Source organism: Macaca thibetana, chromosome 16 (assembly GCF_024542745.1).
Source record: "Macaca thibetana thibetana isolate TM-01 chromosome 16, ASM2454274v1, whole genome shotgun sequence".
In the NCBI taxonomy this organism is placed as follows: Eukaryota; Metazoa; Chordata; class Mammalia; order Primates; family Cercopithecidae; genus Macaca; species Macaca thibetana.
In genome coordinates this window covers 31,196,961-31,209,891 of record NC_065593.1, presented here as the reverse complement: position 1 = coordinate 31,209,891, position 12,931 = coordinate 31,196,961, and the positions used below count along the sequence as shown (strand labels likewise).

Sequence of the window (12,931 nt, the reverse complement as noted above, 5' to 3'; positions counted from 1 at the left end):
CACTTCCAGGAGACGACCAAGAGCCCAGCACCCACCCTGTTCTGGCTGCCGTGTGGTGGCCTCAAGTCATGTTTGCCCATTTTGCACCCTGGTCCAGGAGGCGTCCAGGGGAACCTCCAGCCAGGCTCCAGGGGATGTTCCTGCCCCACGTCCCCAGGGCAAAGGCTGCATGGTGGGTCACCAGATGGGAGGGTGAAAGGCCTTGAGGTTTGGGGGCCTCTCCAGCTGCCCAGCTCTTCCTGCTGATGGCTCCACATCTTGGGGGAAGGCTCTGATTTCTTGACGGGCTGGGGGCTTCTCAGGATTCCACAGCCCAAATGGCGGGACAGTCCAGGGACTCCAAGACCATCAGGAGCATGTGGTCCCCACGTCACAACACAAGACCAGGTGGCATCTGGTGAGTTTATGGCGTCTGGCGAGCAAGCTTGGGCTCTTCCCCAGAGACTCTGCCTCCCGTGGAGCTGGAGGAACGGGGCCTGGAGCCCCTGGTGGGGCTGGTGACTGGCTGAGTCCAGCCAGGGCCTGACCCGGGACGTCGGGCTCTCCATGGGCTGGGAGTTGGATTCCTTTCCTGCCCTGGAGGAGACAGAGGCACAGGGATGGGGCCCAGCTCCCGCAGAGCAGGGCAAAGGGCAGTGTGTCCACCGGGAGTGTGGGAAGGGGCCGGTGTTGGGGGGAGCCCTGGACACCGCCCAGTGTTCTGCACTAGGGGAAGGGTCTTCAGAGGCCCTGGAAGAGGGAGGTTTTTAGGGCAGCCCAGGGGGCCCTGAGCACCTCTGTTCCTCCCGTCAGGACAAGGAAGGTCTTTGCGTGCAGGATTCCTCGTTAGGCTGGCTTCTCCAGATGCTGAATGACGGGGTAAGAAGGCACAGGGAGACCCTGGCTCAGGGACCCTCGTTGCCCTGCAGTGCCCTGCTTCCCCAGCCCGGGGGTCTGGCTCAGCCACAGCCCACAGGAGGCTCCGCCCACAGGGGGGGCCTCACAGGACACCCAAACCAAACCCTCTGCCCAAGAGGGGTCATCCCAGGGCAATGACTGGAGCTCAGGACCAGCCTTGTAGGCAGACTGGGCCAAGACCTGACTTGGGAGGGATCAGGGAAGCCTCAAGCCCTGGGCAAGCCCCTCTCTCCAGGAGCCACACCCCCACTCCAAATGAGTGCCCCCCATGAGGAGCTGCAAGACCTTGTCTGACCCAGCGCCCTGGAGGGCTCAGGAAACCCTCATGGGGAAGGTCACTGACTCTGGGGACTGAAGCCCCAGTGGGCTCAGTTCGAGCCACCAGCCCCAGCCTGGAAGGGCTACAGTCTCCCACACCTGCTATCCCCACAGATCTCTCTTGGGCTCATCCTGCGCCTGTGGGACGTGTATTTGCTGGAAGGAGAACAGGTGTTGATGCCGATGAGAAGCATTGCCTTTAAAGTTCAGAGGAGTAAGTCTACATGTGCCCAGTGGGGCCTGGGGAGCCCTGGGGTCAGACGCTGACTTACCCGAGGGCAGCTTCCTCACACTGTCCTCATGATCCTCTGTTCTGGCCCAGAGGGAGGTCTGGCCAGGTGGGCTGGGCAAGGCACAGTGACACCGAGCCCGTCCCCCACATGACCCAGATGAATGTTGTGAGCACTTCCCTCCCCACTTCCCCCAGCCAAAGTCTCCTGTGCACATCCGAACCCCTGGGGTGGCCACAAAAGATTCCCGCATCGCCTAGTGGGAGCCTGAAGTGGCCACGGGGTATCAGCTGTGCCCCCTCCCAGGGAACTCTCCTGACCTGATGTCCACCCTGTCCCTAGAGCGCCTCATGAAGACATCCAGGTCTGGCCTGTGGGCACGGTTTCGGAACCTGTTCTTCCATACCTGGGAGTTGGATGATGACTCTGTGCTCAAGCATCTTAGAGCCTCTACGAAGAAACTAACAAGGAAGCAAGGGGACCTGCCACCCCCAGGTGAGCTCCAGTGCCGTGTCCCCCCCATGTCACCCTCTGGGACAGTCAATAATAGGGGAGTTCCCGAGACCCGCAACCCTACTACCTGGGCCTTCCTCTTCACCTTTTCTTCCTCCTCTTCCTCCTGGACTCTAAGAAAGTACAGGAGGCCACCGGTCCTCACGGCAGGCGCTCAGTGCGTGTGTACTGGATGTGTTGTGCCCGCAGGAGGGTGATGTGGGCAAGACCTTCCAACAAGCCCCCTCCCACATTCCACAGTGTCTCTGTCTCCCCATCACAAGGCCATCAAGGGCACTAAAGAAGCCAGACCCACTTGTGGGAAACCCCGCCCCTCCCTGCAAGCACCCACAGCCTCAGAGAGCAGCAGAGGCCCCTCACTCCTGCACGCTCCTCCAAGGTTTCCAGGACAACAAGCCTTGAGCCAGGGAGACAAGGGAATCGGGTGTCCCTGACCCCAGAGCATTCAGGGAGAGGGCACAGGCTGCACCCCAGGCGAGAGCCAGAGCCAAGAATTCAGCCAGATGTGGGAACGGTCAGTCCTGGCACGGACTGGGCAGCCCAGGAAGGCAGAGGGTGACCCACATCCAGGTCCCATCACCCACTGTGGAGATGGATCCCCATGTGAGGTGACAAGGGGCTGGGTGACATCCAAGTCCCCTCCCACCTGAGTTCTCACTGGGGGCTGTATCCCTGGCCCAACAGCCCTGGGACGAGGGTGTGTGGAAGGAATCCCCCAGCCAGTCCGAACCCTGGGAGCAGTCCTAGGAGCTACCTGTCATGCCCTGACAGCTTCCGCATGCCAGGTGGCACACACCCCTCCCTCTGGGATCAGCACACTACAGGCGTGTCCTCAGTGTCAGACCACGGGGCCACACAGAGATCCTGAGGACTCCAGAGACCCAGGCAGGTGGGGCCTGGCCGGGAAAGGCCTACATGGGCTCAGTGGAGACGCTGACCACGTCTTGTTTTCCTTTCAGCCAAACCCGAGCAAGGGTCCTCGCCACCTATGCCTGTGCTGACTTCAAGTGGCAGAACGACCCTCTGCAAGGGGGACAGGCAGGCCCCTCCAGGCCCACCAGCCCGGTTCCAGCGGCCCATTTGGTTAGTTTCCCCACCATGGGCACCTTGTTCTTCCACATCTTGTCCTGGTGGGGCTGTCCGGGAAGACACCTACCCTGTGGGCACTCAGGATGTGCCCAGCCCGGTACCGGCTCAGGGAAGACCTCAGGGTTCCTGGAGATTCCTGGAGTGGAACTCGATGCCCAGGCTCCCGACGGACCTGGATGTAGGGGGCCCTTGGTTCCCCCATTATGATTTCGAACAGAGCTGCTGGGTCCGTGTCCCTTCTGAATGTGTCCTGGACAGCCCCGGGACTGTGGGACAGGGCCAGCTCGAGAAGCCCGCGGGGACCCTGACACCAGGCCCTGCCCAGGCCCATCAGGACTGAGGGAGGCCAGGAGATATCCCACTACAACAGGGCACCCCGTCTACGGACAAGAGACTTGCACCCAATTTCTACAATGGCACCGTATCCCAGGAACACCAGCTGGCCACCTGCTGGCAGGCGGAACACCCTGCGGAGGGGGTGAGATTGGGTTTCACTGCACTGAGCCACAATGTGGACATGGACTTCCAGCCTTGCACTGCACCCAGCACTGATTCCAACCAGGACAGCTCCTTAACAGCTAGGGACGAGCAGCAGCGTGCTCCCACCTCAGGGCCTTGCCTCTGTCACCTCTACTTGGAAAGTTCTCAGTTCCCTCCAGGCTTCTAGAAGCATCTGGGGCAGGGCTCATGGCTGGATAACTTCCCGAGACTTAACAACCCAAGCAAACTTCACGTCCTCGTTTTATTTTTTGTTAAACTTATGAAAATTGATTAAGAAAGTGTGCAGCTCGAAAGACCTTCACAGATGGAACACACCAGCCCCCAGATCACAAAGCCAACCATGTCCAGCCCCTCCCAGCACCCCAGCCATGTGACCAGCTTTCTGAATTCCCACAACACCGTGTGCCTGCCTTTGTATTTTCAACTCATAGATGATTAACCCCCTTCATGTTTTAAAATAAATGTTTTCTGTTGAAATTATTTTAGATATAAAAGATTGAAAAGGCACTACAGTGGCCTCCTACACCTTCCATCCAACTGCCCCTCTAATGACCTTTTGCAGTTCCATGGCACATAACAAATTTAGACTGGGTGTGGTGGCTCACACCTGTAATCCCAGCAATTTGAGAGGTCGAGGCAGGACGTTCAGGTTCACTTGAGTCTAGAAGTCTGGGACCAGCCTGGGAAACACAGGTGGACCCTGTCTCTAGAGAAAAGTCAAAGAAATTAGCCTGGCATGGTGGCGGGTGCCTATGGTCCCACTTAGGAGGCTGAGGCAGGATTGTTGGAGCCCATGAATTCCAGAAAGCAGTGAGCCATGACTGCACCACTGCACTCCAGCCTGGGTGACCGAGTCAGACTTCCCCTCTTAAAAAAAATTAGCAATTTAAGGTGGGTACAATCCTATTAACTAAATAATAATGTCATTGTCATTGTCAATGTCATTGTTAATGCACAGAGGAGGAACCTGACTGTTAGACAGGTTCATGGGTTTTCCAGGGTTGCACGGCTTCTGGGGGACGAATGTGACCCTGAGGACAGGGCACAGGCCAGTGTAATGCCAGGTCAGAATGAGCTGTGATCTGTGCCACGTAGAGGCCTAGGCCAAGGTGGGAGTGACTGATGGGAGTCGCTGAAAACACTCTTGGGTCCTCATCTGCCGGCTCCCAGGAGTCCGGAACTGCCAGGAGGGTGGTGGCAGGTCCCCCATCCTCAGCTGGGTGGGCCCGGATAGAATAACAAGGTGAGGGCACATTTCCCCGGCCATTGCCTCCAGGTGCAGCTGTGACCTGCTCATTCCAATTTTGTGGAAATGTTTCCACACACACACAATTGCACGTAGCCGTGGACGTGGTGAGAGGCGTTTGGACATGGGATAGGCAGTAATTTGGAGGCAGAGCCTCCAGGACTCGCCGATGGGTTAGCTGCAGGGCTTGAGCGGGGAAGGAGAATCGAGGATGATGTGTTCAAATCGGTCCATTCACTTCCTCTGTGCCACGCCTGTGCTGGGCACTGGGAGAGACAGATGAGCACAGGAGTCCCGGCCGGGGGGAGGTGTGGGAGGAAGCCCAGAGTGTCTACTGGGAGCTGAGGGCTTGTGTCCACCTCAGCGCCATCCAGGTTCTCTGCGTGGACAAGTATAAGCTGAGCTGCCTGGAGGAGGAGCAGCTGCTCTTGATGGTGACCAGCATGTTCGGGAACGGAGACTCCTCTGGCAACGGAGAGGTGGGTGGCCTGAGGTCTGGATGGTCTAGGGAGTGTTGGGGCCCAGGAGGACCCAGGGAAGGGTCTGGGGGATGCAGGACGTCCTACGGACGGCGTTTGAAACTCAGTGCTCAGGTCACTCCGGGTCACTCAGGTCATTTGCCAGCGTCTGTCGTAATTATTGCCATATGAGAGTGCCACCTTTCCTATGACATGTTTTATATATTTCTGTGAATGGCCTACTTGTTTATATTTACAACTTCATGTTTAAAGGAAACTTCTATCACTCTCACAAATGGAAAGCCAGTAAAACATAAATTCTATGAAAACAAAATGAAGTCAACGAATTGTAGCTAGATACTATTCCCTGACCAAGGCCTGCTGGAGGTGGTAAAACCGGGGTTTGAATTGAGATGTGCCAAGCTTCTGAGTTTCTTCTCCTTCCCCCACACCAGGGCTCCTGAGTACTGCATTACTGACATCAGGGGCCAGACAGTTCTTTGTGACGGGGGCCGTCCTGCGCCTGGCAGGATGTTTAGCAGCTTCTCTGGCCTCCACCCACTGGAGGCCAAGGGAATTCAGAAAAAGCTCCTCATTCTCCCATTTCATCCTCAGGACAATATATGACATAAATGTTATATCTTTTATTTTATAAATGAACAAAATGAGACTCAGAAAGGTTTAAGTGAGTTACCTAAGAACACACAGACAGCAAGAGGTAGAACTAGAAAGTGAACACAGGAGTCCACATGGGACAACAACAAAGTTCAGGTTCCAGCTTCCTTTGAGTCTCTCATTCCAACAATTACCATCGTCTGGATACGAGCTGAAGAACAGGAAACCTGGGGCTGAACTCTCCTCCCATCAGGACTAGGAGCCCAGACCAGAACCCCAGCCCATGGTCTCCTAGTCATCAGGCCACTGGAGTGAGCTGGCATCCACACTAGTCTGGTTTCCCAAAGCTACAGGGATGCCAGTCTCACTGCGGAAGAACAAAATGAAGGGCATTTGCTTCTCCTGCAGGCTGTCGGGATTGAACACAGATTCCTTTTCTTGCTTTCCTCTCCTACAGCAGAAAACACAGTGGTGCACCCCCTCCCAGTGTCCCGAGGCTTTGTTGTGAGTTCTCTAATTTCTCCCACTCTCGCAGTGCACCCTACCCGCGTCTCCCTGGCAACCTTTCTGCTCTATCCCCTCAACACCTGGATCAGAACACCTGTGAGGCCGCTTATCAAGCTACATCCCAAATGATCATTCCTGTGTCCTCAGCCAGTGCCCAGGCCCAACTTGCTCTCCGGGGGTGACTTTCTTTTCTGCCCAATATGGTTTCATCATCTGTAAATTGGGGATAATTAAAGTCTTGATCCTGATATTTGACTCTCAAAGCAGAAGTAGCAAGCTCAGCCAAGTCACGTAAACAAGAGGAGACGTTCCTTGTGAACCAAGAGGGCACTGGTCACCAGGGCCGCTCCTTCTTCTCCCAGGGCTCTCCACCCGCCCTCGGCTCAGCGGAAGAGGAGACTCAGGCTGTGCTTCTGCGCAGCTGGGATAACATAGGTACCTAGTCCTTGACCCTGCGACTTTAACAGTTTCCTACCGTGACTCAGTTCTACAGCTTCAGTGACACAAGGTGGCTTTTGCTCAAAATAGCCTTTGACAGGTTAAGTTAGTCCTCTGCCACTCTAAGTCTGCATAGAACAGTTCTAAGTAAGAGATGTTTATTCCTCTGATCCCGAGGAAGGGAGGAAAAGGCAATGACATTAACCGCGTGTTGGACTTCAGCCTCTGGAAAACCCTGGTATTGGCTGCTGCCAGTACAACCTGGGATAGCGTCACAAACATCAAGCGATGCCAGGAGGCCCTGCTTCATTCAGGGAGCAGGGAGTCGGGATAGGCTTGCACACCTGTTCTTATTCAGCAGAGACACTTCCTCTTTACCTATTTCTGGGTGAGAACCAGCACCATTTCCCTGGTGACAGGGGCCCCAGCTAGGAACCATACAGGGTAGGATGCTACCCTACCCTAGACACCCAGCAGGGAAAATGCCATTTTGCAGATGCAGGAGTGGTTAGAGTTTGAAATGGTCATGCTGGACTGCAACACCACGTGGGTCCTCAAATGATTATGAGTTTCTGCCCTCAGGCACATAAGGCCCCAGCAGAAGCAACCTGAGAGTGGACCTGAAACGGCATGGCTATGTGTGTCTGCTGGGGAATCATAGAGAAGGTTTCTGTTCAACATGGACCTCAGGGCCAAGTGAGCCTGGCTCCAATCCCAGCACCGCCACTCACAAACCTTGACTGTCAGCAAATCACTTATGTTCTCTGAGTTCCAGCTCCCTTGTTTCTCTAATGGGAATTGGATATCTCACTATAACCTCTCTTTTGTGCAACTGGCACACATGAGTTGCTTGCTAAGTGTGAAAATCCCTCTTCTCCCTCTGTTTCCCTGCTGGTCAACAGCTGTGGCCGAAAGCTGACTTTAGCCAAAAGCTAAATGTTTGCAAAATTTTAATATACATTTATATTAAATATAGAAATAGAAACAAAAGGGCTAAATCTGCCTATGTTACAGGATCTCAGTTAATGCTAAGAGCTCAGAAGACCTGGGTCAATTACATAGTCTCTTTCTCTGCCAAGCCCATTAAACAGACCCTAAAATAAAGGCTATGGGTCTTGGGTTCTCCCAAAATTTTGAGAAATAAAGAGGGGGCCTCTGTGCTGGGTTGTGTGAATTGCACCTCTCACCTGACAGTGGCTTGTGGTGTCCCTAGAGCTTAAAGCTACATGATGCTCCCTGCGAAGTGGCTGCTTTCTGACTGGTATGCTTGGATCTGTGCCATGGACAGTCATTGGTGGCTCAGAAATCCGTACTTATTTCAGGCTGGTCCAACTCCAAAAAAAAAAAAAAAAAAAAATGTGTTCACTCTACCATTGTTCTCCTCTTCACTGAGCTTCCCTTTCTCAGTTTCATGCTGAAACGCCAAGACTCACAAATATTACCTTCTCCTACGCCAACAAAATGCACAATGATGTAACCCCAAAGTCTTCCGGCCTCACCAGCCTGTAGGGAGGAATGAAATTACATCTGAAATACAGCATGGGCTGCCACTCCCTGAATGTAATATGACTATGGTATTCCACAACTGTAACACCGCCATTCTTTCATAAAATATTCATAGTTGTTCCACGGAGGGCAAATCTATGCTAGCCTACCCCCAAAGTACAATGAACCTGAGAGGCAGAAGAAAGCCACTGACAAATCCTGTCTCTTAGAAAGTGGCTAGGCGTGGTGGCTCACACCTGTAATACCAGCACTTTGGTAGACCGAGGCGGGCAGATCACCTGAGGTTGTGAGTTCGAGACCAGCCCGACCAACATGGAGAAACCCCGTCTCTACTAAAAATGCGAAAATGTAGCCAGGCGTGGTGGCATATGACTGTGGTCCCAGCTACTCGGGAGGCTGAGGCAGGAGAATCACTTGAACCCGGGAAGCGGAGGTTGCAGTGAGCCGAGATCACGCCATTGCACTCCAGCTTGGGCAACAAGAGAAAAACTCCATCTGAAAAAAAACAAAACAAACCAAACCAACAAAACAACAACAACAACAACAACAAAAGTAACATTTAATAGGGACTTACAAACAGAAGCCGTGTCAGTGTCTGGTGGTGGAGAGATGAGATCGTGGATCCCTGCACCATTACCCTGCAGACCCAGGGCTGATATACCACAGGGAAAGGGTATACATGATTCAGAAGTGATGTGTAGGACAATTAAAGTATGATAACAGCAAAGCTGGTTTACCCTGAGAGCAGGATTTACAGTAAGTATGTGATCTTACACAAGGAATAACAGACAAACTGGAAATCTTAATGATCTTCCCAGAGCAGAGGTTAATCTGAAGTCAACATGGCAGATTAGCATCCAACGTGGAGTTGCTTTGGCCTCCACATAGCGACTTCAAGAAATTAAGAATCCCCAAAAGTAGCCACTGTCTTTAGGAGTACAGTGGAGGGCGGCAGCAGTGGTGGTCGTGGTGGTGTTGGTAGAAGAAAGAGGTTAGACTGACTTGTCAAAGTGATGCAACTAATGAGAATCCGCATTGTCTTAATCAGCTGCTGCAACAAAAGTTAATTGTCCCAAACCTCAGTGGCTTGAAATAACAATCGTTCCTATGAATCTGTCAGTCAGCTAGAGGATCAGAAGGGGGTCAGCTGATTTTTTGGTCAGCTAGGGGGTCAGAAATCCAAATCTTACTGGTTTAACTGGTTATTCCTTTTTTTTTTTTTTTTTTTTTTTTTTTTTTTTTTTGAGACGGAGTCTTGCTCTGTCTCCCAGGCTGGAGTGCAGTGGCTCGATCTCCACTCACTGCAAGCTCTGCCGCCTCCTGGGTTCATGCTTTTCTCCTGCCTCAGTCTCCCTAGAAGCTGGAACTACAGGCACCAGCCACCACGCCCGGCTAAATTTTTTGTATTTTTGGTAGAGACGGGTTTTCACCATGTTTGCCAGGATGGTCTCTATCTACTGACCTCGTGATCCGCCTGCCTCGGCCTCCCAAAGTGCTGGGATTACAGGCGTGAGCCACCGCGCCCGGCCCTAACCTCACTTTTAATCCATAACTATATTGTGCCCTTCCTCTTCCTCAATACTGGTGAGATCTGCCTATCTCTCTCCATCTCCACTGTTACCCTACTTAAAGCCAGCATCGCCTTTCATCAGGACCACTTCAGTCACTTCCTAAATGTAGTAGTCACCCAGTTATCCATGGGAGAAACATTCTAAGAACCCCAGTGGATGTCTGAAATGACAAATGGTACTGAGCACTTAATTCTGTTTTTTGCTATACACACATACCTATAAAAAATGTTAATTTACAAATTAGGCACAGTAAGAGATTAGTAACAATTATAAAATAGAACAGGCCGGGTGTAGTGGCTCACACTTATAATCCCAGGACTCTGGCAGGCCAAGGCGGGCAGATCACCTGAGGTCAGGAGTTCGAGACCAGCCTGGCCAACGTGGTGAAACCCCATCTCTACTAAAAATACAAAAATATTAGCTGAATGTGGTGGCTCACGCCTGTAGTCCCAGCTAAGCAGGAGGCTAAGGCAGAAACGTCAATTGAACCCGGGAGGTTGCAGTGAGCCAAGATCGTGTCACTGCACTCCAGCCCAGGTGACAGAGACAGACTCCACCTCAAAAAAATTTTTAAAGATTAAAAAAAAATTTTAACAATCTACTATGAAAAAGTTATGTGAATGTGGTCTCTCTCAAAATACAGTCTGCATAACAACAACCACATACACAATGGTGGTCCCATGAGATTAAATGGAACTGAATAATTCCTATTGCCTAGCGACGTAGTGATGTGATAGCCATAGCAACATGACAGAGCAATTTTTAAACTAAATGTAGTGTACATTAAGTGCACAATGTTTATAAAGTCTACGGTAGTTGTAGCTGTCCGTTCTCTCACTGCTATAAAGAACTACCTGAGACTGGGCAATTTATAAAGATAAGAGGTTTAATTGACTCACAGCTCCACCTGGCTGAGAAGGCCTCAGGAAACTTTCAATCACGGTGGGAGGGGAAGCAAGCACGTCTTACATGGCAGCAAGCAAGAGAAAGAGAATCTGTATGTAGGAAAAAACTGCCACTTTCAAAACCATCAGATCTCAAGAGAATTCACTCACTGTCATGAGAACAGGATGGGGGAAACTGCCCCTATTATCCAGTCACCTCCCTCCTTCAACACATTGGGATTACAATTCCAGATGAGATTTGGGTGGGGATACACAGCCAAACCCTATCAGTAATGTACAATAATGTCTCAGGCTTTCACATTCACTCACCACTTACTAACTGACTCACCCAGAGCAACTTCTAGTCCTGCAAGCTTCATTCATGGTAAAGTCCAATACAAGTGCATTTTTTTTTTCTTTCATACCATTATTTTAGCTGTACCTTTTCTATGTTTGAAAACACAAATACTTACCATTATGTTAAGTTGCTTGCGGGATTCACTAATGAAATGTACAAGTTTGCAGCCTAGGAGCAATAGGCTATACCATGTAGCCTAGGTATGTAGTAGGCTATACAATATAGCGTTGTTTGAGAACATTCTAAGATGATTGTGCAATGACAAAATCACCTAATGAGGTATTTCTAAGAACATACCTCCCTCCTGCATTACACAACACGTGATTCTACCTCACTGTACTCTACTCACCTATTTTCAGAGGGGTTGACCATGGGGAACTAAAATCAAGGAAAGAAAAACAGAAGATAATGGAAAATGACTGTAGTCTCTTAATATTCACTCTAACCAACTATCACCAATCTGCAGAATGAACTTTTCACAACAAAACGAACTTCAGAAATGCAAATCCAAACATACCGCTGCCCACTTAAAAACACTTCAATAGGCCGGGCATCCTGGCTGAAACCTGTAGTCTCAGCACTTTGGGAGCCTGAGGCGGGCAGATCAGGAGGTCAAGAGATCGAGACCATCATGGCCAACGTGGTGAAAACCCATCTCTACTACAAATACAAAAATCATCTGGGTGTGGTGTTGCACACCTGTAGTCCCAGCTACTTGGGAGGCTGTGGCAGGAGGATGGCGTGAACCCAGAAGGAGGAAGTTGCACTGAGCCGAGATGGCACCACTGCACTCCAGCCTGGTGACAGAGTGAGACTCCGTCTCAAAAACAAAAAAACAAAACAAAACAAAAAAAACTACTTCAATAGTTTCCCTATATCATATAACCCTTTCTTACCTCCACAACCTTCCCTCCTTCCAACATTTCATTTTATGGGCAACACTGGCTTTTTCTTCTTTCAATTCTATAAATTCTCCAGAGCTCATTCCCACTTCAAAGGCTTTTAATGGGTTGTTTTTACTCTAAAGGGAATATTATTATTCAGTGTACCCTCTTTTGCAGCTGGATAACTGCTATGTATCCCTCTGGTCCTTGCTTAAAGTCACTTCATCAAAGACAATGTCGCTAAATCTCCAGATGAGGTCAGGTGCCATATGATGATTTACCTATGCTTTTCTTCTTGGGATATATTACAATTACAATTAACTATTTATGCAATTAAGTTAACTCTTCTGCTAGATTATAAACTCCATTTTATGGCTGTAGCTACCCCTAACATCAGGCACAGTCTCCAGGCGCACTAACTAAAAAACTACGTGATGAAGGGATAAAAGGAACAAAACCACAAACATCCCATTGCTGCTGTAATGAAAAAAAAAAGAAAGAAAAATTTTAATTTTCAAAAATAGGCCAGATTCGATGGCTCATGCCTGTAATTCCAGCATTCTGGGAGACCAAGGTGGGCAGATGACATAAGATCAGAAGTTCAAAACAAGCCTGGTGAACATGGCGAAACCCCGTCACTACCAAAAATACAAAACTTAAGCTGGGCACAGTGGCTCATACCTGTAAACCCAGCACTCTGGGAGGCCAAGGCAGGTGGATCACAAGGTCAAGAGATCGAGACCATCCTGGCCGACATGGTGAAACCCCGTCTTTACAAAAAATACAAAAATTAGCTGGGTATGGTGGTGCTTTCCTGTACTCCCAGCTACTCGGAGGCTGAGGCAGGAGAATCACTTGAACCTAGGAGGCGGAGGTTGTAGTGAGTTGAGATTGCACCACTGCACTGCAGCCTGGT

The 12,931-nt window shown here is 50.7% G+C and overlaps 5 protein-coding genes across 5 annotated transcripts in view; 3 read left to right on the top strand and 2 right to left on the bottom strand.

The window, feature by feature from the left end:
- The window catches only part of LOC126939317 (TBC1 domain family member 3B-like), a 203,332-nt gene extending 199,420 nt beyond the window's left edge, over positions 1–3,912 (top strand). Inside the window, exons 11-15 of the mRNA XM_050764551.1 lie at positions 303–397; positions 1,330–1,429; positions 1,788–1,940; positions 2,918–3,280; positions 3,467–3,912. Coding sequence (XP_050620508.1) covers positions 303–397; positions 1,330–1,429; positions 1,788–1,940; positions 2,918–3,280; positions 3,467–3,714 — 959 coding nt within the window. The 3' untranslated portion in view covers positions 3,715–3,912. The remainder of the gene's footprint in view (positions 1–302; positions 398–1,329; positions 1,430–1,787; positions 1,941–2,917; positions 3,281–3,466) is intronic.
- LOC126939306 (TBC1 domain family member 3G-like) overlaps positions 1–12,931 on the top strand; it is a 574,604-nt gene that overhangs the window by 199,420 nt on the left and 362,253 nt on the right. The gene's annotated exons all lie outside the window — the stretch shown is intronic.
- Positions 1–12,931, top strand: part of LOC126939308 (C-C motif chemokine 3-like 1) — a 332,180-nt gene that overhangs the window by 36,166 nt on the left and 283,083 nt on the right. The gene's annotated exons all lie outside the window — the stretch shown is intronic.
- Positions 1–12,931, bottom strand: part of LOC126939305 (TBC1 domain family member 3G-like) — a 259,422-nt gene that overhangs the window by 140,890 nt on the left and 105,601 nt on the right. The gene's annotated exons all lie outside the window — the stretch shown is intronic.
- The window catches only part of LOC126939304 (TBC1 domain family member 3G-like), a 292,702-nt gene that overhangs the window by 255,343 nt on the left and 24,428 nt on the right, over positions 1–12,931 (bottom strand). The gene's annotated exons all lie outside the window — the stretch shown is intronic.